We start from the raw sequence: 27,879 nt of genomic DNA on the forward strand, positions 1-27,879 counted from the left end.
TGACACGAACTTCGCCGACAAGCGGCGGTCGCTCGGTCGGTATAGTTCGCTTGCGGACTACAGGTCACAGAGTTTGTTTTATTTTTTTTTTGTTCATATATGTGTGGGTGGTATACAAGTCAATGCAATATAGCTGGTACTACCTGCAGACAGGATTGTTAAATTCTTCCGAAGCGTTGAGTTCTCCGAGTTCTTCTGTAGGGCCTGACGTCTAGACCCCCTTCAGTAGTCCATATCATGTCCAAATTACTTTCTAATATAACAAAATTAACTAAATCCGTCATATGCACGTCTCTGACATTAAGGGAGGAGGGTGTCTGAGAACAGGGTGTTGAGGAGAATATTTGGACCGAAGAGGGATGAAGTGACAGGAGGTTGGAGAAAACTGCATAACGAGGAGCTTCATAACTTGTACTCTTAGCCAAATATAATAAGAGTGATCAAATCAAGGAGGGTGAGATTGACAGGGCATGTAGCACGAATGGAGTAGAAGAGAAATTCGTATTGGATATTGGTGGAAAAGCCAGATTGAATGAGTCCGCTAGGATGACCAAGACGTAGGTGGATAATATTACAATGGATCCTAGACAGGATGGGGTGATATGGACTGCACTGATCTGGCTCAGGATATGGACCAGTGGAGGGCTCTTCCATAAAATGATGGAAAGCTCTCGAGTAGCTGCAAATCTGGCGGCTTTTTTAAGAAGGGCTCACCTCCATGAAGTGAGTCAGTCGTTGTTTGAGAGCTCTCACAGGTCTCACAGCTGTCAATACAATGACATCATCGGATGGCAGTTCTTTGTTTACCTCTCGGCAGCAGGAACGGCCTGAGGTGGAAACTATTACCTCTGTTCTCCGGGTGCTGAATACAAATGCGTATGATGAAAGGCGAAGAAATAAAAGACTAAGTTGTGATGTCAGAGTACTGGCCGCAGTTCTTAACATTCTGGTGCGCTTAACAACGACGGCGAGCCATCTGTTCGTCACGGAACGAAGCCCTTGTGCGAATCGTCTACAATTCCTTAATCAAGTCGCCGGCTGGTTTTTGAACCGATTTATCTCCAAACACAATGCTAATTCAGAATTACTGCTTTTTTTTGGACTTCGTCCATCGTCTGGTATTCTAAAAACTTAAGAACACAACGTTTCGGAAACTGGATATGTTTCCTTCCTCAGGTGGGAAACAGATCCAGTTCCCAAAACGTTGTGTTCCCTTGATTTTAGAATGCCGGACGCTGGACAAAGTCCAATAACCCGGCAATGGTGAGTATTATGCACCATCGTCGGAAAACTTGAGAATCCAGAATGCCAACTGTCTCAAGCGAACATCTCCTTAACGTTCTTACATTATCACACAAAATGAAGCTAGAGTAATTTCAGTGGGAGTCAACAGGAAACGATTGCATGGAGTCCTAGAAAGATAAATGTGGCCTTCCTGTATTTTTCCGAATGAAGTCCCACACCGTCCATTGACGAAGGTCAGTTTGGCAGGATTAGTAGGAGCGTACTTTTGTTTATATTGGACTGTATTTAGATTGTAGCGCTTTGTTTGGGTTAAACTAAGGCGCGGTGAACTTTGGTATACCTAGCTAATAGACAGAGTATATCTACAGAGGCAGCAAAGTACTTCCGAGCTTCATTGGGCGTTACAAACAGAAACGTTGCTCGCCTGCCAGCCTTGGAACGGGGAGGGTGCGGAAGACGGCAAAGCGACAGCGCATGCGGAAACATCGCACTCCTTCCATCTTTCCTCTTCCGTGACGTAGCTCAGGCTCGGAGATACTTTGCATCGGGTGTACGTTCAACTGACTTGACGCTTTAGTGATCATAAAATATAGTTATCGTGAACTATTTCTACAAATGTTCTCAATTCTTAATTTCAAAACTTATATTTACAATTCGACAAATCATCATTGCCAGCGAAATGTTGAACAGTATTCTACGTTATGATGCCGTGTAGTTCGGGAAAAGGCCAACATTTCGGAGGAAAACACTGCCTCCATCTTCAGGGTGGAAATGTAATCCAAACAAGAAACCAGTAGAAGCAGGAGGCAAGCNACTTGACGCTTTAGTGATCATAAAATATAGTTACCGTGAACTATTTCTACAAATGTTCTCAATTCTTAATTTCAAAACTTATATTTACAATTCGACAAATCATCATTGCCAGCGAAATGTTGAACAGTATTCTACGTTATGATGCCGTGTAGTTCGGGAAAAGGCCAACATTTCGGAGGAAAACACTGCCTCCATCTTCAGGGTGGAAATGTAATCCAAACAAGAAACCAGTAGAAGCAGGAGGCAAGCCGAGCCTCAGGCCTCAGCCTCAAGCTGAAGCTCAGCTTGTTGCCTGCTTCAGCTGGTTTCTTCCATGGCTCCAGTTTCGACCTTGAAGATGGAAGCGGTATGTTCCTCCAGAAGGTAGGGCTTTCTCAGAACTATAACCTAGAAAACCGTACTATTCAGCCTCGATATTGGGTATGCTGCTCCCTCAGGGGGTGACCATATGGAACAATAAGTGAAGGCAAAATCCAGAAATTGCTGACTGTGATAAACACCTTACCTTGAAAAGGAGATCCTTAGTGCCATCAAAGTCCCCGAACAGTCTGAAGAGGTCCGGTCGCTTGCTGTAGAGTTTCCCAGCAGAGAGGATGGCGTCACGAATTTCGTTAAGTGCTATTTCTGACTTCTCATTGCTCGTTACCACCTAGTAACAGGACATATCGCAGTACTGTAACGATACTACAGAGGACATGATTTGTAGCTGCAAAAGATTTTGCCGTTTTTCACACTTTGGAAGGATTCTCGAAATTGATCAGGCTTACTGCTGTGCTTTGTTGTGATGATGTAACTTCCGGTTTCTGAGCTATTAGTTTTCTTATTCTAAACCCCTACTATGGCCCGGCCGTGCAACTCTTGTCCGCTTGATTTACAACATATTGCAGGTAATGTCCGCGTAAACGAAGTGTCACATAAAGGGTACATTGCTTTTCCCCAACCAAACTCCGTGGTTATAGTCCGCAAGCGAACTATACAGACCGAGCGACCACTGCTTGTCGGCGAAGTTAGTGCCAACGTTAGCGGATAGAGAGTGTCGCGTGGTCAGCGCAACGAATCCCCACGGCCATTAAATTCTGTTTTCTAGACCGGAGCCGCTATTTCCTTGAAACAGTTCCTCAATTATCCTCACGAGGCTGAGTTGACCCCGTTCCAGATTCACTACTTCTCAGAAAATCTGGTAGCGCCGGGAATCGAATCCGGACCTCTGAATCCGTAACCAGGAACTATGGTCACTGACCACAAAGGCGGTCTTTCCCGAATAACAAGAACTACGAATTCACTGAGATTGCAGCGGATGCAAGAAAGCAGGGCCGAAAGTTGTAAAAAGATCACTGACAGGCGACGCGGCCTGGTAACGCGATATCACGTACATGTGGTTCGCTGTTGTGAGCAAATGATGTAGCCTAACATAATCCGCCTCTCAGTAAGTGAACTGCGTCTAAATCTGCCATGTTGGGTGAGCTTGTCTCTCCGTCAGACTGCGGATGAACGACACAGGGTTACGCATGATGGCTACAACTACATCAAACAGCAGTTACGGATAGCCGATAAGGCCCCCATACACACACAGTTTGGCCTCCAGTTCGGCCTGCACAGTTGAAGACCGAAAGGCAAAACTGTGTGTGTGGTGCGGCCGGCCGGCCAATCGTTTGGACTGTTGGCATGTGGGAAACCCGTCAGTCCGTCAGTTCTGCCTGTAGGACCGTAGCACGTGACGTGTGTGACTCAACATTATAGGCTGGAAGACCGTGATTGTGGCATGAAGCCTGCCGCTTTATCTGCGCGAGTATGGGGAGGAAAGGGAGGGGATAAACTGTCACAGTTTTGCCTGTAAGGACGATCGGAAGGCCAAACTGTGTGTGTATGGGGGCCTAAGGGGTCATCTAACTTGGAGTTTGAGCGGGGATATGTTGCAAGATGTTAAAGGGACTTCGGACTTGGACGGATTCCTTGGAATGATACAAGCAACTGAATGAGAAATGCGTAAAAATGCTGAGCCGAGACCCGAAGTGAAGGGCCCACTTGGGAATATTAAATTGTTTGCGAGATGTGACCTGGATTCATCTGAGGATACAGCCCTGTGCTGACCTCTCATTAATACACTAATTACAAAGAGTACAATAATCTGGATAGCATAACAACTTGCCGCTTGCCTGTTGCTAGTTTGGCTTACACTTTGATCCTGAATATTGAGATGTATGTTTCTCTGAAACACCAGACAACTTCTACCAGACTATACCACGTCATATCCCAGAATATAAGTACTCTTCATAGTTACCGTAGTGGCGAAATTTCAGACAGTAATTACAATTGAGGAGGGCACGCGGTAGCGTAATTGCTTGAGGCACTATGATACAAGCCGGAAGGTCGCGAGTTCGATTCCTGATGAGCCCATTATATTTTTCAGTTGACCTAATCCTTCCAACCGCGCTATGGCCCTAAGGTCGACTCAGCCTCTAACAGAAATGAGTAACAGAAATCTTCCTGGGGGTAAAGGGCGGCTGCCGCGTAAGGCTGACAACCTCACCGCCATCTGTGAGCCAATTGCCTAGAAAATGTGGGAGCCTCGATGTCTCACAACCATATGGGTCTTCACGACCTATTACAGATTCCATTTTTTTTTAATTACGCTTGGGGTTCAAGTAAGGCAAGGAATTTCTTCCCTTGCTTAGCTACTATTAGCTTCTCAGGAGAGATACTTGTTCATACAGTTAGCCCATAAATGGAAGGCTATCTTAAAGAATGTTCAAATTATTTCTGGAACTCAACACTTCACGCAGTTACCACGAAACGGCAGCACAGCTTCACGTACCGATAGAGGCAGCCTCAAAGAGCCCCAAAAAACAAGTAACATAACCAACATAACAACATTGTAACATAAGTCTAACATTAAGGGGACTCATACTCCAGACGTTGTAAGGTTGAAGATTTTACACATACGAATTGTTAAATTTCCTTTTAATAAGGTATGTATATTTCTTGATGATGGTCTCATAAGACCCAAAAATTTCGGGGCCTCTGTAACACACAGTGTGCATCTGCACTAAATGAGATACACTGTACTTATCCTTCCTGTCGGCACTCACCATGTGCGGGGGCACCTCTGCCAGGTGACACTGGCTATACTGGTCGACGGGAGCTCGCCGTCCATCAGGACACAGGAGCTCGAAGTCCTCAGATCTCAGATTTACAGCCCAGGAGGCGCTGTTACGGCCGTCTGCAAGCAAAGCAACATATCTTGAGTGCACCGCCTTTCCGTCACTGATGACCGACCTTCTCAAGGCCGACAATCGCGCCTCAGTTATTTTAAGCTAGTAGAGAACAGCTGCTTTACCTACCAGACCTCCAGATTGACGCTAGTATCAATAAACAGTTCAGGAATATCGTTAAGGAAGAAATAATATTATTCACACCTCCTGTCACAGTAAGTTTAAACACTAAACAACATGTCCAAATGCTTATGACCATGTCTGTTTAGGATACGACCCCAATGATCTAAAATGCATTTTATTTACCGAGGGAAAATCTAAATGGTACGCAACTTCCATGGGCTTTCTCCTGATATAATATACGTCAAGGTTTTGGAAACACGGAATTTATTTAAAATATACATTAAAACTAAATAAATATGCCTTAAGATAAGCCCCTCCAACCTTAGCCAAAAAGTACAACAGTACTTGCTTCAGATAACTCGACTATCTTGATTTCATGCCAATATTTTCGCTAAACGCATTAATGAAACAGACCTACAAGCATCTATGCTTTTTGTGAGTGAGTGCATATGCGTCCCTTCAATAATACTTGACAGACTGACCGATACTGACGAAACTACGGCTGCAGACGAACATTCTGTACAAAACTCCCTTGCTCAACACTTCCAACAGTTGATCCGAGAGAGAGCGAGAGAACGTTCCGCGCCTGTACACGGCATGTACCGACCTACCGCATTTTTCATGGAGCACGCGGCAGCCTAGTTGGTTGAGGCACTATGCTACAAGTCTGAAGATCGCGGGTTCGAGTCCCGATGTGGATTTTTTCAATTGACATAATCCTTCCAGCCGCACTATGGCCCTAGAGGGTAAAGGGCGACCGGCGCGTAAGGATGACAACCTCACCGCCATCTATGAGCCGATTGTCTAGAGAAAATGTGGGAGCCTCGACATCTCACAACCCTACGGGCTTCCACGACCTGTTTACAGGGATTTTTTTTTTTTTGCCTTTTGCTGTATTATTCATTACAAAATATTGTGCGTTCACATTTATCGTTTACGTTCATCGGACGTGGGATAATGATTTCAGAACGCAGAGAAAATGGAACTCTTTGCCTTATAATTCAAGCTCTGACATAATTCACTTGCAGACTTTATGCGTCGAGCCTGCTTTTAAGGACCTGAATATTTTGGGTGCATCTCAGTACACAGATAAAGACAGGAAATAAGAACTTCGAGCTGTCCATTAAACATGCATTATATAATATGAAATATTCGCATAAAAGCAGAAAATTGCTAGTATAATGGCATCTGTTATCTGATCGTTATCGAAAGGCCATCTATTTGACATCCGCTACATTTAACAACAAACTGCGTACACCGAGATAACAATAAGGTGTCGTATGTAAAAGAAACTCGCGTATTTAATGTCAAATTGGCTTATTTTCTCGTCTTTTGTGTAATGTTCTCTACTGTCGTCTTGCCATGGATTAATCAATGAGTGATATTTATTTATCGACGCAAATTTTAAGATTGCTTGGGCCTCACCTGTGTTTTCTGAAACGGTTGTGTGCTTCACGAAGGCAACATCACCGGAACCAGAAGCCAAGCACCGGAAGGCTCCGGTGTAGCCGAAGTAAGACTCGTTGTTGCTGGCAGAGCATCGCAAAGCTTGCGCCGTGGCGCTATCTGCGAACAAATACAATACACTACCAGCTGTTCACACACGCCTCACGATTCAGACATTGGTCTACGTTCTACACCTTAAGACATGTAACACTTCTGAACATTTGTGGTCAAAATTCCCCACTGTTACAGTGCTAACAGTGAAGACCTTACGGTAATGGATGGAGACGGCATATTCCTTCGAAACGTCGGTATTACTATACGGTGTCACAACCTAGAAACCACAATCTGAATTGTTTTGACCACTCTCCATTATATTCAGTTGATTTATCTCAGTGCTCTTCCTTTTTGTTGCATATAGACACAACTGTGAATGTGAAATGAAAACGGGGAAAAACGGTGTTTCATTACGTGCTACAGTTAATGTATATCTATGGTGCATGGAAAAGACAGTTAAGTCACTAAACGTAAGTTTTCAAGAGGAGGAGGAGGCTGAGGAGGAAGCGGTAGCGTAGTTGGTTGAGGTACTATGCTAGAAGCCATAAGGTCGCGTGTTCGAATCCCGAAGTCATTGGATTTTTTCAGTTTACCTCATCCTTCCAGCCGCACTATTGCCCTGGGGTCGAGTCAGCCTCTAACACAAATGAGTACCAGGAATCTTCCTAAGGGGTAAAGGGCGGCCGGCACGTAAGGCTGACCTCACCTCTATCTGTGAACCAACTTCTGGAAAATGTGGGAGCCTCGACGTGTCACAACCCTATGGGCCTCCATGGCCTGTTACAGGAAGAATTTTACCTTTCTTTTTAAGTTTTACTGGATTAAACTAGCTCAGGAGAGTACTTAATAGCGGACTCGTGTGAACATGGTGGAACCAAATAAGTTGACCCAAATTGAAACGATTATGAACTGTATTCGGGAAGTGCCCAGTTTGAATCTCGGCCGGAACACCCTGACGTCATGGTTCTTCTTAGTCCCTCCGGGGAAATGTGGGGTTGGTATCTTCATTTAGGGCAATACCGACTAGTTCTACGTCCTTTCTAATTTATTCAGTTCTCATCCTACCATATGAAGCTACACAGAATTTGGGATATTAACATCATCGTTAAATAAACCACAAAATAAATTAAAATAACCATAGTAATGTATTTCGGGATTCTATAGAAGCAGAAAATTTCACTATCAGCTAAACAACTATCAGACTTTAAAGTAAGATCATGCACCATGACAGTCAGTCTAGCCGATTACAAAAACGAATCATCTGGTCACGTGTCAGCCGTTACCTGAAGAGTCCAAGTTCCCAGCACAGATACTGCAGAGGAGCTCCGGGTTGTCCTCAGTGGGGTTGTTCTCCGGGGCTAGAGCACCAGGCACGCAGCTGCCGCCCGAGAAGAATTCAGAAAGCGCCCTGGAATATGGGCAGCTGTTCCTGCTGATGAGCCCCTTGTGAAGCAGCGTGTACAGGGGCACATTCCAGCCTGCCATTAACGCAATTCAAATTTACATCGGACGTTTCGGATTTCACAGTCACTAATCATGCCTTAATGTTGACACCTTTACGCTTTCAATAACTCAATATACAAATTGCAAGGTTCACAGCTACCATATAATAAATTAATTGCCATCATTGTCACTAGTTTGAGCGTGATTATAGACTTGGTTTGGTTTGGTAATTGGATTTATTGACCATTTAACAGATCGTAACTACATGTAATTATAAAGTTATCGCTAATCTCGACACTTTACAAATCCCTACAGCACAGGCTAAGCTCTCTCAGTCTGCATCCACTAGTCATTTCCCGGTAACGGATCTTAACAATGGAGATTTTTCAGCTTCTGCACTCACATCGTTACCGTCCTGCGAATGTCCCACAGCTGCACTGTTGTTCCAAATAAATCCCAGACCTCCTAGTTTTCGCTTCACAGACTGACTCATAAATGGCTACTGCTCGACTGGTGTCCTCACTATATAACCCCTTTGCACGGACCGCGTAGAAAGCACCGTTTCCTCTTCCTCTATTGCTTCGCGTGAACTCGCTGCCGTGGGAACCAGTCTGTTTCGCGGCCGCTACCTAGCAACGGGTCTACACGCTACATTATCTAGAATTCGATCCACCATTCAATTCACAGATTATTGAAAGTGTTAAGTAATCGTTGGTCACAAGAATGAAAATAGAAAACTAGTTTAAATGTAGCTGCTGTAGCTTAACTGTAGTTATTATTAAAATATCTTTCTTCCTCTGCTTATAAAAGTTATGCGGATATCTTAGGATCATTAAAGGTTTAAAAACACNACAAGAAGAGCGACTGGATGAAAACTTAATGTAAACTCTCTCCTTCTTCAAGTAGAACTCAGAAGAGAGGAAGTAGGGGTGGATCTACAAGGCACTTTATATAAAGCCATTCTCCATTATTAGTCGTACAAGCAAAGGGAGGCAGAATCAGTCGCCATCACACTGTGCCTTCTTTACAATTTTTAAACACAGACAAGAAATAACGTCGGCAGAAAAGGTCCTCATAACTACGTCAAAGTCCCTGTTATAATCTCTTTAACAACACAACGTGCAGAGTAAAGGGCATGACATTATTAGTTATGTAGGTTTTGCTGTCCGGATGTTGTCCCTACTCTGACATCTCGTTTCACTTACCAGCCGTCCGTCCATACCCTGTATGACATGACTTGGCCCCTCGGAGATCGTCAATGGATTGGTAAGTAGAGGACTTCTTCACTACTGCCACGGCATAGTACAAGGCCCCGTGTTCGCCATATTGCTCAGCAATTATGGGCCTCAGGTTATACTCCCTGAAAGCAAATATCCACACTTAACTAACCAATAGCTTACTTCGTGTGTAAGAAGCCTTCCTGGAAAATTTAATATTTACTCAGGGGGTCAATAAATTGACATTTTAATGAAATCCGGTATTACAGGGAGGTTCTTACTTTCATTAACCGCTTCACGGCTCTGCGCTTCACGCCGATCAGTGCACCGCCTGCTGCAAGGCGCACACGAATTCTGCCGATGAATCAGCATGCCTGAAGGCCGATAACGTTTGGAATTAAGGGAAGTTATTAACTTTGTGCAAGAATGATTGTTGGACCCTTTTTTTTACGAAAAAATTAACTGCGAAAGATATGTACAGGTGATTTTTGGGTATCTCTTTCTAGAGAAAACAGAAGCAGAAAGACTCTGCGGCTGGTTTCAGTAAGACTCAGCTACTGCAGGCTCTGTCCACATCTTCGGGTACAGAATTATCAGCAATTGTACGAGTACTTGGCCAGCAGGTTCGTCCCACCTCAATCCTTCTGGCGTTTTCTCTGGGGTTGTCTGATGGACAAAGTTTACAACATTAACCCCAACGGAAGAAATAAAGCAAAATATTCCCGCAGAACAGCTTCCAAGAGCAAATCAGACCCTCTTCTGCCGGTGCCAGGAATGTTTACTTGTAGAGCGACAGTATTTTCAGCACCTCATGTGATCTGTGAATTGTAACTGCTTCATTCCGAAAGTCATCGACCAACAGGAATATTGAGTCATCGGAAAAAATTTGTATGCGCCTCGCAGCCGGCGCTGCACCTGTCGCCGCGAACCGGTCAACAAATATGAGAACTTTCCTGTACATTACCATACCCATCAGACAGGTAACATAGTCACGTCAATCAAGTCCAGAACTTCACACATGTCTCCGAGATTAATTTTAATACGATCCTCGCCTTTACGCCTAGATCTTCCAAGTAATGCATTCACTTGGATTTATGCAAAATAATGTTTGAATCCATTCTTATTCCCCTGTGCCTGCTAAATGTTCTATCTCATCAATCTTGCTTCTATTATCCTAATATAACGTAAACATCAGAAAATGAAGTTCCTCATTGTGTATTTTTAAAGTGCTGCCCGAATTATTTAATTATTCTCCATCTACACCTATAACAACAGCTTCTTCATACATTCATTGTCAGCTCAGAAAGCACGAATATGTACAATTTACTCTCATGGGAGAGCTGTTAACGTCTCAATTTCTACAGAATGCAGACATCTGTGTAAGCCAAGGCATTAAGCGGTGTACCTTAACCACCAGACTGTTAACATATTATAAACAAATATGTTACAACGCTCTGTCGTAGATAGATGTGTTCAATCTGATCATATTTTGTTAATACACCCACGTCTGGAAACGCTTTGTTTATGCACTAGGGCCTCTGAAATGTGAAGGAGAACGCCCTCACCTCTTACCTCTGTGGCTTACTGGTGATATTTACCTAACATTTCTCCAAGAGCCCTTACCAGAGTTGCTGTAAGTGGTGCCTTTGGAAGTCCGTTGTGAATGTCGTTCCAACATGATGGCGCCCCAGCACTCTGCACTAATGTCGTCCGTGAGTATTTGGATGAAAGTTTTGGCAACAGAGGGATTTGGACGTGGAGGCCCAATAACCTGGTCCCCTCGCTCCTCTGACTTGACTCCACTGGATTTCTTTCTCTAGGGGTACATGCAAAGCCTGGTGTACGAGACTCCAATGGAGACACAATGTGATCTTGTGGCAAGAATTGCAGTAGCAGCTGGAACCTTCCGGGAAATGCCGGGAATGTTTCAAAGAGTCCAGCATAACATAGCCAGGAGGTGCAGAACATCAATGAAGTTGGCGGCCGCCATTTTGAGCAACTTTTATAATGTAAAAAAAAAAAACGATAACATCCCCTAAAACGTAAGCATTCTCTCGGAAACTTTTGTGACCCTTAGTGCCAAAGGAAGCGTTTCCGGACATGGGTGTATTAACAAAATATGATCGGATTGAACCAATCTATCTACCGCAGTGTTGTAATATATATTTATTTACACTCTGTATATACACAGCGTAATCAAACAGTAAATTTCTCGTCTGTCTTCTAAAGCCGTCATAAGGAAACAATTGAATGAGCTTTAATAACGGACACTCACCTCTGGGCTGTAGACACTTCCCCGCCGTCCAGCGTGATGACGTCGGCACCGTCGTCACGCACCGTCTTCAGACAGTCGTGTAGCGTCGTCTCCTGGACGCAGTCGAAGGCGGGCCGGATGTCGCGAGAGAAGGCGGCCTGCTTTAGAATCCTGCACTTGGCGAGCTCAGTGCTAGACGTGACGCAGAAACGGACGGGGCGCTGTGGGGCGCCACTGTCGCGCTCTATCACGTCCGTGTAGTTGGCTGCAATGGGATAACAGTTTTGTGCTTGTAGTCGTGCATTTGTTTGTCCTCGCTGCCTAATGGGCTGAGTGTGAACGGAAGTTCATGGAGGTAGGCCTAGGCCCACTGGGGCTGTAGTGCCAAGGAAAAAAAAGGGCTGATTAAGTGAAGCTTAATCAACAATTTGGTGTAACATGTGGTGGGCAGCCATGTTTGAGTAACACCGCACGTCTTCGGCCACGATTCCTGCATATGCGCAATACACGGTCTTCAGCTTCTGACGCTGCGAACGTTTAAATTTCTCGGCTACTGAGCTGGCTTAGTCGGCACGGCGGCGTCATATAAAGTAAACTCTGCGTATTTCAAGCCTTTAATGACATTTCACTTAATGATAAATGGACTAGTACAGTCTGTGCTTTATATTGAACTGATATCGGAACACCATGGCTGGTGCAAAGAAATGGCACTTGACATAAAATGAAAACCATATGAGTATGCTTACCTCGATACTGTGAATATTCAACAAAATTGATGCGAAAATAATTCCGTGTCTTTTAAGCCAATTTTTCACTTCTGAACATTTAAGCAACACATTTATTCCGAAAATAATGATCAAAAAATAGGTGCTGCAGTGAATAGAAGTACTTGAAGCTTCACAATTTGAATTATTCACCAAATTAATAATTGGATGAATAAATCAAGGATGAGATTGGCGGGACATGTACAACGCGTGGCAAAATGTACAGCTGTCCCTGTGTTTAACTAATTTATATGTATGGGCGAGTTGATGTATAGAGATCCACATTTCCTTCACCTCGGCACTACTTGGAGGCTAGTGGTCAGCTTCACGCTCCCGACACTTTACCCCAGAGGAAAGAGCCCCCGGTATCCACTGGATAGGAGGCTGGGTGGTCCCGAGAGTCGATCTAGACGAGGTGGAGAGGAAGGAATTCTTGACCCTACCAGGACTTGAACTCGGACTCCTCGGTCGTCCAGCCCGTAGCCAGTCCCTGTACCGATTGCGCTATCCGGTTAGAAACCCTGCCAGCGAACAGTCTTTTATGGAGCCCGGAAACACACTACAGTCATCACAAGAGTGCGTTACTTAATTTTATCAGTAAGATAGCCTCACATCCCTTCAGTTCATGCTATAGGCATGCAAGTCTGTTCCGAGCTTTGTAAACTACGAATGAGTGTTCCACTAGCATACCCTGTTTCCTTCAAGACCCAGTTCGATGCTGTTCTGTCAACTACGCCTACACACTCAAGGGCATTCCCAACAGAAGTTCTGTGTACTCCAGGATCTTACCCTTGTTGAGGTAGTCCTGAGGAGAATAAGGTCCCTGGTTGTCGACTGCCACAGTCTTATTGTTGAGGTCCAACACCTTGCTCAGCCAGTCTGCCTTCTCGTTTTCTCCAATGTTGTTGGCCAGGGAGATCTGCGCGCGCAGGTCAGGCACATCGCTGTGAAGACGCCAAGAGTCAGGGTAACAACACACCAGCAGATACTAAATTCCTTATCGCTGGCCGACTTGAATCAGATTGAAGGTTTCAAGATGACCCCACATAGTGCACTAGCATACACCAAAGTGTTTGTAGCATCTGTGCTTCTCACAGCCGTGGATATGAAGAGTTCTATGTTCTCGGATATAACGTCATAGTCTGTTGGAAGTGAACAAACCTTCGTGAAAGCGTAGCCTTCATCTTCAGGGTCGAAGAATAAACCAAGAGAGAAACCAGCATGAGTTAGATCATGTGGGATTTGTGGTGGACAAAGTGGCACTGGAGCAGGCTTTCTCCGAGTANAAGTCTTTCGGAAAAGTCGATTGATTTTCAGCGGACTGCATGGCGTTACATCCCAGGAGACAGAACCCTTCATCAGTGTGTTTGTTGTTGTTTTGCCTAAGTCAGATTCAATAAGCAACCAAATTAATTCCATGGTGTGAACCCTTCTTCAGAAATGACAGTCGCTCATCTTGTCAAATATTCCTCGTCTTTTAAGGAAATGAATGGGAACCAATTGAGCCAGTTAAATCCGGTTAATGACGTTCAACCCCGTTCATTTAAGCGTCCACCTTAATATTAACCTTCCCATCTATGTCAACATCTAGCATGTGGTGTGTTGCCTTGCCTTTCCGAGCTAATCTCCTGTACGTATTCCTTTCCCATCTGTGAGCACGGTTACCATTCATTCTAACATGAAGACACTTCCAAATTCTCTAAAGTAATATCTCTTACCTGCCCAGATCACCATTAGCTATGTAACCCTGCCAAGGGCGGGCAGCCCAAATGCACGGTTTGCCTGTTATAGGTTTCTTGGTCGCATCAGGGCAGAGGAAAGCGAAGTTGTTGGGGTCCTCACCAGTGGGCACTGCCTGTCCGGCTCCGATCGGCAGCTGATAAACACCATTGAAAATTTTAAATTGAAATTTTCCACAATTAATTAAAATTCTGTTGTGTCATACATTAGCGTTAACGGGGTTCTCTACACAAAACTAATATCCATAAACTTAAACAAAATAGGTCCCAATGTATCAACATTCAATAGTTCATTCAGAAACTAAGGCCGTATTCTTATAGATTCGCCTGATTATGACCTCGTGAAGGTCGAAATATGTAGGGAAACTCATTTGCCCAATAAACGAATTAATAAAGCACTATACCATTAAAGAGGCGGGATAGCTCAGTAGGTATAGCGACTGGCTACGGGCTGGAGTTCTAGTCCCGGTAGGGTCAAGAATTTTCTCTTCTCCACGTAATTCACACCGGCTCTGGGGCCCACCCAGTCTCCTATCCATTGGGAACCGGACGCTCTTTCCCCTAGGGGAAAGTGCCTACAGTATCCGTTGGATAGGAGGCTGGGTGGGCCCCAGAGCCCGTATGGACGCTGTGGGTGGAGTACAGAAATAAACTCTCTTGCTCATGCCAGGAATCAAACCCCGGCCGTCCAGCCCGTAACCCGTCGCTATACTGACTGAGCTATCCCAGCTCACCATAACCACTGAGAAGAGTCAAGAAACACAAGTGACAAAGTCCACGGCATAAATACGAATAAGATTAACAAGAAGTAAAAGCTGTCGCTATTGGTATGGTGACTTTCAGGATTCCAAAATGTCTTACAATATAGGCCACTACGGCTCGTGCTAACAAAACTGTAAAACTGTTTCCCCAAGCCAACATACAGATTTCAGGTACAATGTTTCCTCAGTGAATATCACACCACAATATTTCGCACGGTCGCAATGTCGTCACTTTGCGAGTATATTTTTCCTGAAATAAATACAAAACTTCGCTCTCTCTCTCGATATCTTATCGCCATACTCAACCTCAAGATTCAACTTAAAGTGGTGGCACTTTTGTTTTCAACTGAAAAGTACTCTAGGCGGCCATGTTCGTATTGGTGATTGACGGGAAGTTGAAAGGTATAAGAATGAAGGGTTTCCAAGGGTTAGACAATATAGGCCTTACTCTTTCCCAGTGCTGCTAAAATTCGTATATTCATGTTTACACCATTGAAAATTTCTGTTTGGTCCCACAGGACATTGCGGTGGCGCTGGCAACATTCAAGGGCGATTCTGGTTCATGAACCAGACATCAAATAGATATACAGACCACACGAGCAAGCTAATTTATTTTAGTCCTTAGGAACCCAACACATCAACTTTCATCAGATTAAAGGTAACAGGCCGTGAAGGCCCATAGGTTTGTGAGACGTTGATGTTCCCACATTTTCTAGAAAATCAGCTCACAGATGACGGTAAAGTTGTCAGCCTTACGCGCCGGCCGGCCTTTATCCCCCAGGAAGATTCCTGGTACTTATTTCTATTAGAGGCTGAATCAACCTCAGGGCCATAGTGCGGCTGCAAGGATTAGGTAAATTAAAAAATCCAAAGACCTCATCGGGATTCTAACCCGAGGCCTTCCGACTTGTAGCATAGTGACTCAACCAACTACGCTACCGCGTGCCCCCTCTTTCATCAGATTTAATAAAATTATTACAATACCTGGGTGCTCATAAGCAATTTGTAATGCGCTGGACACATACCCCGAAATGCTTCTTGACGTAGTACACCTTGGTCCAGGCAACATCTCCACCGTGTTCGGAGAGGCATCTGAGAGCGCCGTCGTACCCTGAATAGTAGTCCGGATAGTCGCATACATCCGGGTGCTCACAGAGGGCGCACAGATTTGAATACCGGACCTCTGCAAGCAGAAAATCGTACACACACACAGTAGAATCGACCGAGCGGTAAGGCTAGACTCACATTCGGGAGGTGATAGGTTCCAATATCGACCGATACACCGCTCTATCCTGTCTGAAGGGTTTATTGGTTTTCCTCAGTCCCTCCAGGCAAATGCCGAGTTACAGCTGCCTTCCGGCTATTGACAGCGTCGCAAAATAAAGCAATAAACGTGGAATTGATACGCATGCGCTCTGTAACGTGTTCAGCGAAAGTGCATCTACGTAGATTATGGGTTCGTGATTTCGTATTCCGTTATTTTATTTCGAAGTCAAAATGCAGTTAAATCTCTTTTGAAGCCCGTTCATAAATTAAATATAGTTGACTTTGCATGCTACCGACATCTAATGACGAAGAATGGAGGTACTGTCGCGTTTCTTGTACCGATTGTGCAGCAAAGCTGTCCGTGGCGCCACTCAGTAGTAGCAGATCGAAGTATTACGTTCTACTACTCAAACCCGAGGCAAAAGTCGTGTAAGATTAACATTTCGAGAGATTGCTCTTGTCGTTGTTTCGCATTATAATCATCAATGACTCTACAGCCCTTTGTTGGTCCCTTGCCACTTCTTCAGTTTCGTAATCTTTTTTATACGGACTTCCTGGACGAGTGATCAGCCCGTTTCAAGGCCGCTACCTACACACAGGACAAGACAAACGCAGAATAAATGCACACACGAACATCCATGCCTTGAGTGGGATTCGAATCCACGATCCCAGAGTTAGAGCAAGCGAATATACCCCATTCCTTAGACCGCGCGGCCACTGTGATCGCCTGTTTCACGTTACACACACACAAAATTAACTTAAACAGTTTTCAGGATGTCCAGTACCATATCGAATTACAGGGTCCTATTCCAAGTGATAATGTTAAAGAGGAGACTTAGGCCTAATTATTTCTTTATAAACAATAAAGGTAAGGCTGTCCCTGTACTTACTATGCTGCAAGTAGGGCTCTGCTCGCTCTGAAGACGGATGAAATATATTTCTCCGAAACCTCGACAAACTTCTACAAAAACTACATGGCATCATATCCCAGAAAACAGTATGATTCTTATTAATATCCGTGAGGTTAATAATCGAAAAGAAAATTAAAGAAATTAAATTATTTCTGGCATGATATTTTAAGGAAATAACTCTCAAAATACGTAGTGCCCTTGGTACCGTAATTAACGAAAGAGTTTGTGTCAGAATTTTGACTGTCGTTGAAAGAGTGGGGGAGATTCTGGCCAGAGCTAGAGCAATATACATGGCTTGTCGTGTGCATGTTAGCCTGTAGTGAAAATTCATTACACATGAAGAACTAATTTCTTTATTCTGTGACCAGCCTTGTGCCGGGTAGAACATGAAGCCCCTAACTTAACGCCAAGGATGTGATAATGTGCTGCCTGATCAGGGCTACAGTGGTGGTATGGTGATTGGCAAGGGAAAATCAAAGAAACTGGGTGAAAATCCTGCTTGTATCACTTCATATACCACCAATCTCACATGGAATCTTCACGAATTGAAACAGAGGTCCCGTGGTCGGAAGGCAGAGCCTGAGCTACAAACATACTCGTATAACAGAGGGAAACGTTTTAATTTTCCTAAGGCATTAATGCGGAAATTTGTTAAGTGAACGTTAGATACAAAAGGTGTTAATGTAAACATTTAGGGGATTAATAGTGTACAACTCACTAAGTGCTTGGTTCTGGACTGGATCTGCGGACCAACTGCCGACGAGGCAGGCCTGGCTGAACAACTCAGACAGGGCACGAAGCTCGTTCTCACGCGGAGTTAGATCAGGATTGTTGAGAGAAGTCAGAATTCCCAGCTTCCTGAGCTGCGGAATAAAAACCAGGAACAAATGATCTCAATAGCAACTGGAAAACATCCACTTGCAAGACAAAGAAGAGGAAGGTGGGAGGCCAACATTAAGATGGAACTAAGGGAAGCTGGTTAGAGCAAGCGCAAGGTCCGCGTGAAATGGCGGGTTTTGGGACTATTTGGTTTGAACATTCGGGTTCTGATATATAGGGCGACGTCTTCAAAATGGTTGCATTTTAGGACTAAATTAAATTCATTTCAATCCTAATGAGTCTTCATTACGTCCTGCTCACCTTGGTGATGGGAATTTTGTATCCCACATTCCTGCCGACTCCGGTATGACAAGACTTCAGTCCCCTCAGACCCTGCAGACTGCTGATGGACAGGTTGTTATGAACGACGGCTACAGCTTCGTAACGGAACTCCTCTGAAAGAAATATCATATCAATAATATTGGTACAGACCACCTCTGTTGTCTAGTGGTCAGAGTTCCTGGCTACAGATCCAGAGGTCCGGATTCGATTCCCGCCGCTACCAGATTTTCTGAGAAGTAGTGGGTCTGGAACGGGGTCCCCTCAGTCTCGTGAGGATAATTGAGGAACTATTTCAAGGAAATAGCGGCTCCGGTCTAGAAACCCGAGATTAACGGCCGTAGGGATTCGTTGCGCTGAACACGCGACACCTTCCATCCGCTAAAGTTGGCACTAACTTCGCCGACATACGGCGGTCGCTCGGTCGGTATAGTTCGCTTGCGGTCAAAAACCACACAGATCATTTTTGTTTTGTTTTTTTATCTTTATGTTGTGCGTGTCTCTCTGTGCCTGTGACCCCCATCCCATATGTATCAACTTTTGAATACCTGAAACTTGGTATATCCTAACAAATGAGCCCGTCTCAACGGCGTACTTCGTAAATCCCTCCTATCAGTCTGTGTGTCTATATATGCATCCTACCTATCGTTGCTAGGCACAGCAACGATCCCTCATCCCTCATTTCATTGCTAGGCAACGGCTCGGTAACGACGTTCCTGCGGCGATGAAGGTTTGTTGGAGGCGTCGTTTTCTATTGGGTCCGTATCGTATATCAAAGAAAAATAGGCGATTAATTCTTCCAAGAACTTCTTATCATTTTCATAAAATTTACAGGATATATTATGTCTAGGCAAGAATGAGAAATCAAAGGGCCTATTCCAGATTTTGATGTACAGATTTTCCTAATGCTTTTTTGTGAATTTACTTATCTCAACGTTCGTGATTATTTAGTGTAGACAAAGATATTCTTCCAAAGCTAATAAACGACAGAGATATGCCACCGACCAAACGAACAGACTGGCCTAGCACTAAATGCTTTAGGCTTGTATTTGGTTCGGGGGGGGGGGTTACGTTGGAACCTCGATAGAGAGACAGATTATCCAGACTGAGGTCTGTCGTCTTTCTCCTCAGTCGCTCTAGGCAAATTCCGCAACAGTACCTCGATTTGACCATGATAGTTTCTTCCAAGTCCTTTGCAATGCATCACTCATCGGTCATCATATACCTTAACAGCTGTTTAGACCACATATTGACAGCCCCACAAAATAGCCCAGCACAGACGCATAATGAAATTTTATTTACTTTCTTCTATTATACTGCGACATTTTATTCGATGAATCGTTTCAATTGAACAAGAGTGGAGATACTAATATGAAACGTCATGAAAATTATAAAACTATATCAACTTCATGGATTAGGCCATGTTCGGTCTGTTCTGTCCTCTTGAAGAGGTTTTAGTCCTTCCGTTTATTGAAATATTATGCAAATATGACAGATCACATTTCACACTGAGCCGTGCTCAATCTACCCTCCTTGTGAAGCACGTGGCGCATCCGCAGCTGCTGCAGAGGACTTTTCAAACAAGCTTACAAGTGTGTCAAGTTGGAAAGTGATAGAAACTGGAGGACTTGCAATCTTTCACTGTTAATGAATACATACGTTTTGTTTGGCATACGGAAAAAATATTTAAAATTTACAACAGTGATGGTTTAACAAAAGAACTAGGACGTAAAGAAGAAGGCGATGAATTTTTCGGACGGTTCCGGTATGAGACTAAGGCCTTAGAAGGCAACAGGGCTAAGAGCGCAACTGAATGATATTTACATATTTATTTGAGTTATCTTAACATAATTTCGTAGAGAGGAAACTTGGAAGGAGACACTAGAAACAGCGAGCAGATATGAGATACACGAAAAGGATGAGCCAAAACAACGCAATAGAACAAGCACTCTGTGTGACCACGCATGTTAAACTCGCGCCGTAGTAATTTTCACGTATTTACACCGGAGGCAGCTACACGTTCGAAACTGCGCTGTCTGAAGGATAAAAGAAAAACCTAATTCACTGTTTTAACATAGAAAGAAAGGAACGAGGTGGGGTGTGAAGGAAAGAAAGAAACGCTTTTCCGTTGGCCGCGCCATAGCTCAAGCGTTTAGTCGCTGACTTCCCACCGCGGCGGTTTTCGATCCCGGGTCTGGTCAAGTGGGATTTGTGGTGGACAAATTGGCGCTGGGGCGGGTTTTCTCCGAGTACTTCGGTTTCCCTTGTCAATCTTCATTCCACCAAATTCCCCGTCATCATAATCACCCGGGGCAGGTAAAATAGGCCAATCAGTGGCCGCCGTGCCAAGTGGACCCAGCTGAAATTAACCCCCCACTAACGAATTAAAGAAAAACACTTTTCCGTTGAATTTCAATGGGCATTTCAACTAGCAATCTTTAGATGAATCATCGGAAGACTGGTTGTGAGGATCAGAGGTGGATTGATCTGGCTTAGGATCATGTTGATTAGTGAGCCTGGGTACAGCCAATGCCGAGTCTTAAGGCTCCTCCAAAAGAGAACCAACGAACTGGCATGTCATCTCTCTGTTCTGTTACGGGTAGCAGGAATCGTGGCCATTGTTACCAGTTTTTTTAGACACTGAATTTGACTGACGTGCAACTATTCTTGAGGAATTTTGCTTTATTGTTCGACAAATTGTACCAAATCGAATTTGTGTAAAGACATTCACCTTCAGGTTCCTCCTTGGTTCGGATTTCTTTGAATATCATGAAGTCTTGATGAGCTATCTTAGATGCAATGTACATGTCCTCTGGATCCACTGGCTCGAAGTCGGCCTCCCGATGCTGGATCTTCTCCAAGCAGTCCAGCCTTCGACATTAATAAAAGATTAGAACACACTGATATTTACGGGACGTGGTGATTTCATTGGCATAAATAAACAAAGAAGTGCATGCTAAGCAAACATGCTGCTAGAACCATTCCTAGCTGACGTATGAGAACGGTTTATTAGTTATGTCCAAAAAACCTTCATCCCGTAAAATCAATTAATGTATTTTTTTACATATACATATAGACATACGCACTTAGGTCCTCACAGAATGAGCCTATGTGTCGTATGATAATGACAAATATCTTCGTCTTTGAAGTTGATACAATCACGATACTGGGCACATGGTAGTTAGTTGAGGCACTAGGCTACAAGCCGGAATGTCGCAGGTTCGATTCCGGATAAGATTATTAGATTTTTCAAGTGACTTAATCCTTCCAGCCGCAACATGGCCCTGGGGCAGACTCAGCATCTAGTAGAAATTAGTACCAAAAATTTTCCTTGTGTTAAAGGGCGGCCGACGTGTAAGGCTGACAACCTCACCGCCATCTGCGAGCCGATTGTCTATAAAATGTGGCAACCTCGATGTCTCACAACCCTATGGCCCTCCATGGTCAGTTACAAGGAGAGCTTTACCTTCAAAATCACGAAACCAAAGATATATTAGGTATAGGTAAAAGGTGAAGCTGTCCCCGTGCTTAATTAATTAAGCATCACGCCATGAAGACGTATGGGGAAGTAGAGGCATACTCCACCGTTCTTTACCTCGGTACTAGATGGAGGTGAATTGTCACCTTCACACAATGGCCGTTTTAACCCCAGAGAAGGAGCCCACGGTACCGACTGGCTACGAAGCTGGGTGGTCCCTAGAGCCGGTCTAGACGCTGTGGAATAGAAAGATCCCTTATCAAAGCAAGGAATCGAACCCTGGCTGTCCAGCCCGTAGCCCATCGCTATACCGACTGAGCTCTCTCGGCTTAAAGAAAACCCAGGGCAGTATCCAAATATTTCAAAGTTGGAGACAACTAAATAATCCTAACAGCAATCGTAAAGTAATAGTCAACAGAAATAACAAGGCAAATTAAACACACAGGTCCGTGCCGATGCTATTCTGGCACAACAGGAAATGTGTGAGTCACTGCAGTTGAATATAAGAGGCAAAATTACCATAAACCTGAACAACAAGGTGAGTACATTATATCATTGTTAATGCAAATCATGAAAACACTTCTCAGTACAACGAGAAGGCACCAAGGCCGAACCATTCAAGATGAAAAGTTTATATCTGTAAACAAATGCAAATACGCACATTCGTGGTCTGGATTTGAGGTTCTTCCAGCGGTGGCTATGAAGATTTGTATCTTTTAGGATATAACTCCATGCAAGTTATACAAGAAAACATAACTCCCCATATTTATTAGGTTAATTGGACGTTATGAAGGTTTGCTGGACATTATGAAAACTGAAGCCACACAGCAGGATGGGAATTGAAGAACTTGTCAGATGTTTTAATCCTTTGTATGGTACACTCGAGATATATCGTTTGGAAATATTAACTTTAATATCATATAATTTTCGACGAAATCCGTAATTGAGCCATCTACTAGCGTTTCTCAAAAGCTAATGTTATTTGTACCTTCTCAGCAGCCGAAAGTATACGTATTATAATGAAAATATGCTTAAAGTAAGTAAAGCTATCCCTGTAACAGGCCGTGAAGGCCCATAGGGTTGTGAGACGTTGACGGTCCCACATTATCTAGACAATCGGCTCAAAGATGGCGGTAAGGTTGTCAGCCTTACGCGCCGGCCGCGCTTTACTCCCCAGGAAAATTATTTAATTAACTCCTGGTACTCATTTCTGTTAGAGGCTGAGTCAACCCCAGGGCCATAGTGCGACCGGAAGGATTAGGCCAATTGGAAAAAATCCAACGACCTCACGCTACCGCGTGCACCCCATGGAAATATACTTACAAAAGAATTATTTTCTTAATCTCAGAACTAGGCGGTGGCTGCCAACAGAAAAAAAAAATGAACTTACCTGTCGCGAGCGGCGACGCAGGTCATGTGAAGTTCGCTTTCAGACGCCATAGTCTGACAAGCCCCCAGGGCATCTTTCGGTACACAAATTTTGTCTGAAAAAGAAGATTTAACATTTTTTGCTATATACTTAACAGTCTCAGTATTGAATTACGCGTAATGCTTGTTCGTTGAAAGACATGCTTCTTGTTTTCTGTGCTTAACAACGAACTTAATTCACTCGATATACTAATCAGACCACAGGCCGCACAACTTGGTTTCGATTCCCGAGAGGGGCGGAAATTAATTTCTTCGCCACTAGTCCAGACCTGCTCTGAGGTTCCTGTCCAGTTGTTACAAGGGAGTTCTACCCCGGGGGTAAAGCGGCTGGACCGTGAAGCGGACCACTCGCTTCCATTTAATTCCGAGGGTAAGAATGCGTCTTCAATACGTGGTGCTTAATTAAGTACACGAACAATTTTACTTCTGCAATGACATTTCTGTATCGTCTGCCTATCCAAACCAACAGCTCGACGCCAACAGAAAAATTTCCGTATAGTACTGCAAGAAGGTCATCATACTGTAGCGTTTAGATCCGTTACTAAGTACCGATCGCAAACAAACAGGTTCCTACGGCAATAGCCCAACACGCAACAACAGAGGAATTGACGGAAACGATGTTTTCTGTGGTACGCGCCGTGACCGTTGCTGTGCAACGGGGCATTAAACACTCCTCTATGACAGAAGAGCTGATTTCTACAAGGTCCGTGCCGAAGGGTTATCAATGGGACAAGTTTACAGCTACCAGCTACTAACAGCAACAGCTCACAACAATTGAACACCAGCAGTTATCTGACTCACAAAACCACTCACTCACTAACCAACCCTGACTCCTAACTTATCCTGCTTATAACACCTCGGCATGACCGCACAGGAAACAGGTTGCTTTTTACGGGCTGCTGCCTAGTAACGGCCATTGTATAGTCTCTTATTTCGCTGTCGTTGCCTAGTAACGGGTCTATATGCCATAATATTGTACGATAGTGTACGAAACTTTCCAACTGAACGCTTTTTTCCTTCCTCTTCGCTTCCACTTTGGAAAATAGGGCTGATTTATCAGTTTCATTGATCAGTTTAGCTCAGTTGTAGGATATCTGCCAGACGGTTAGGATGGAAGCAGTCGAATAGTCACTGGTACAAGCCGTTACCAGGAATCGTCTAGTGAAGACATGGCTAACTGGAAAACACTAGAGTGTGCTGTAGTGATTTGCAAAGCGTGGAACTCAGCGAAAGTGTTATGGCTATTTGTAGTTACAACCTGTAAGGTAAAGGTAAAGCTATCACTGTCACAGGTCGTAGAGGCCCATAGGGTTGTGAGACGTAGAAGCTCCCACATTTTCTGGAAAATCGGTTCACAGATGGCGGTGAGGTTGTCAGCCTTACGCGTCGGCTGCTCTTTACCTCACCAGGAAGATTCCTGGTACTCATTTCTGTTAGAGGCTGAGTCGACGCCAGGGTCATAGTACGGCTGGAAGGATTGGGTCGATTGAAAAATCCAATGACCTCATCGGGAATCGAACCCGCGACCTTCCGATTTGTAGCACAGTACCTCAACCAACTACGCTAACACGACCTGTAAATGGTCAATAAATCAAATTATCCAAAACCCCGTCTACTATCACTCATACTGCGTGACAGTATCAATATTCTGTTCTTCTGTTTCTCCTGGATTATTTAACGACGCTTTCTCTATCGAGGTTGCATGGCGTCGAATTGGAATTAAGTAGTCGTGGCCTACTCGAGGTACTATCGCAATATTTACCTGGAGAGACTGAGCAAATCGAAGAGAAGCTCCAGTCAGTTTAACCGGTATCCCGGTAGAGATTCGAACCGAGAACCTCCCGAATACAACTCTAGACCGACCTGGCTGGTAATATTATGTTGAAAACCGCCCATTCCTGACTAATATATTTCGCACAACTAGGTCATGACATAGCTCAAACAGTAAGTCGGCGGCTTCCAACCGCGGCGGCCCGGGTTCAGTCCCAAGTCATGTCATGTGGGATGTGTTGGGCAAAGTAGCAATGAGGCGGATTTTCTCTCCGAGTACTTTAGTTTCTCCTGCCAACTCTCATTCTACCACCTGCTCCACATTCATTAATTATCCTAAAAAGAAACTTGCATCAAATTAAGTTTTGTAACTCGCTGACTACCTTTACACTGACAGATTTGTGTTACGTTTCACTTTATGATTAATGGCGCGGTTCATCAGAGTCCTAGCCCAGTGTTCAAAAAGTCCCGACATCGACCCGAACTACTGCCACTGAACTCAAAAAATGAAAGTCAGTGTGGTCTAGTGACCAGATCCAGAAATCCCGGGTTGGATTCCCGGCGTTATCAGATTTTCTGAGAGGTAGTGGGTCTGCAACGGGGTGCACTCAGCCTCGTGATGATAATTGAGGAGCTACTTGAATGGAAAAGTAGCGGCTCCGGTCTAGAAAACCGAGAATAACACCCATGGTGATTCGTTGCGCTGACCACGCGACACCCGCTATCCGCTAAACTGGCACTAACTTCGCCGACAAGCGACGGTCGCTCGTCCGGTACAGTTCTCTTGCGGACTAAAGCCACGGAGTTGTTTTTTTTAATAATGGAAACCAGTCCTCGGAAGACATGAGAACTCTTTACTACCGAAATGTTGTGTCTAATCACATACTGGTAACTCCTACAATGAATGGCCAATCCAAAAAGTTCTGTCTTCTGGGATATAACGCCTGTAGTCCGTTGAAAGTCAACCAACGTTTCGGAGGAACATGTCGCCTCCATCTTCAGGGTCGAATATCCAAGCAAGAAATCAGCAAGCTGAGCTACTTCCTGCTACCTGCTTCATGCTGGTTTCTTGCTTGGTGTATTATTCCAACCTGAAAATGGAGGTGACATTTCTTTCCGAAATGTCTGCTGACTTTCAGTGGACAACACGGCGTTATATATATAAAACCACCACTTCTGAGAACCTCAGATCCTACATAGTGACCAATACATTTGTGTAATGTAATTTATCGGGCTAGTTCGATCTGACGGATGCTTATATGTGACTCAGACTTGCTAACTCGAGTCCGACTTCACAGAACTTATGGAATTGTATTCTTCTGGCCCTTCATGCTAGTCATAACCCAGTTCCAGGGGCTGGTTCACTTTACCTACGAAATGAAGGGGCGGGACGTTCGAATTTAACGCCAGAACAAGTTCTGTGCGACTTCCCGCACGCATACAGATCGAAATGCAAGTTCTTCACTCGGCTACGGCCTAAAAACAGGCAGACTTTTCCTGAAGCAATCAGGTGCAGAATATGTTCATAAATTGCTGAATTCATATGGAGAAGCGAGTGAATGGACGTAAATGTGAAGTTATCCCACGCCATGAAGACTTACAAGAGAGCGGCTTCGGCACTAGATGGAGGGAAGTGGTCAGCTTCACGTCCTGACCGCTTTACCCCCAGAAAAGAGAATCCTTCGGATAGGAAGCTGGATGGGCCCGACAGCAGGTCTGGACGCTGTAAAGAAAAGCCTCTTTCCTCTGCTGCTATCGAGGCTCTGTATCTGATTATAGGTAGTATAATGAAGTGCGGGCATGGAGGTATATAAGTTTCGAGTTTCTGTAAACTATTAAATTAAAGGGAGCACTTAGTTGAGCAGCTGGTCAAGAAGGATCCAGCACTTTATAGAATCAGAAGATACATTAGCGTGTTTACAATAGCCCGCCCACCGATTCCTACTCTGAGCCAGATGAATCCATTCACAACCTCCCATCGCAATAATTAAAGTCACATTTTAATACTGTTCTGGTCTTGCCTAGGTGTTCTCCAATTTTTCCTTAATAAAACTTTGCAAATATTTCTCTTTTCACTATGCGTGCTACATGCCACTCCCACCACACACCCCTTTCATCTAATCATCATAATAAATGGCCAGGTGTTACAAGGACTAAATTATGAAGTTCCTCGTTATGCAATTATCTTTAACCTCCTGTCACCAAATCCTTCTTAGATTTAGATATTCCCCTCATCACCCAAAACACCCTCAGTCTTAAGTTACTCTTTAAGTCGTATTAATGTTACAGTCAACAGGGCGTACATCGCACCGATATTTTTGAGACAGTTCATAAGTTAATTTCGCCCAACCAAAAAGCTGATACTTACATGTGCTGTGATGACGGGATGCCGGCTCCTCTGGGGTGGGCATCGAGAGGACGGCCGGAAGAAGCAGAAACGCGAGAACCTTCATCTTGCAGACTGCGCAGAGATCGACCTGCCTGCGCGGTTATATAGATGTACAGCGTTTTGTACTACTCGCGTCACAAACATTAACCTCTACACAACCCTAATCACCTCTGACCTTCTGAACTTGGAAGAGCCAGTAATTATACAGTGGAATTACCCATAAATGTCTCTACAATAGTTCCTCTGAAATCTGTATGAAATGTGTGCTTATATATAAAAGGATATTAATCTTTATAGTCGAGATTAGGAAGACCCGTGAAGCGCCTATTAAGATTGGTTAGTTAATCCGTTCGTGCATATGGAAAAATTGAAGAACATCTGTACGAATTGCAATAAGAATTGACGTCT

General features: G+C 44.2%; 1 protein-coding gene across 1 annotated transcript in view; it reads right to left on the reverse strand.

Annotated features, from left to right (window-relative positions):
- Positions 1-27,563, reverse strand: part of LOC111861948 (transferrin) — a 28,758-nt gene extending 1,195 nt beyond the window's left edge. Inside the window, exons 1-14 of the mRNA XM_023846938.2 lie at positions 27,451-27,563; positions 23,275-23,368; positions 21,138-21,277; positions 18,389-18,522; positions 17,967-18,111; positions 16,097-16,254; positions 14,290-14,447; positions 13,361-13,515; positions 11,829-12,072; positions 9,542-9,696; positions 8,177-8,371; positions 6,819-6,959; positions 5,148-5,278; positions 2,564-2,707 (exon numbers count right to left, since the gene is read on the reverse strand). Of these exons, the coding sequence (XP_023702706.1) occupies positions 2,564-2,707; positions 5,148-5,278; positions 6,819-6,959; positions 8,177-8,371; positions 9,542-9,696; positions 11,829-12,072; positions 13,361-13,515; positions 14,290-14,447; positions 16,097-16,254; positions 17,967-18,111; positions 18,389-18,522; positions 21,138-21,277; positions 23,275-23,368; positions 27,451-27,535 (2,079 nt within the window). The 5' untranslated portion in view covers positions 27,536-27,563. The remainder of the gene's footprint in view (positions 1-2,563; positions 2,708-5,147; positions 5,279-6,818; positions 6,960-8,176; positions 8,372-9,541; positions 9,697-11,828; positions 12,073-13,360; positions 13,516-14,289; positions 14,448-16,096; positions 16,255-17,966; positions 18,112-18,388; positions 18,523-21,137; positions 21,278-23,274; positions 23,369-27,450) is intronic.
- Between the last annotated feature and the right edge of the window lie 316 nt (positions 27,564-27,879).

The sequence above is a fragment of the Cryptotermes secundus genome, unplaced genomic scaffold (genome assembly GCF_002891405.2).
Source record: "Cryptotermes secundus unplaced genomic scaffold, Csec_1.0 scaffold181, whole genome shotgun sequence".
In the NCBI taxonomy this organism is placed as follows: Eukaryota; Metazoa; Arthropoda; class Insecta; order Blattodea; family Kalotermitidae; genus Cryptotermes; species Cryptotermes secundus.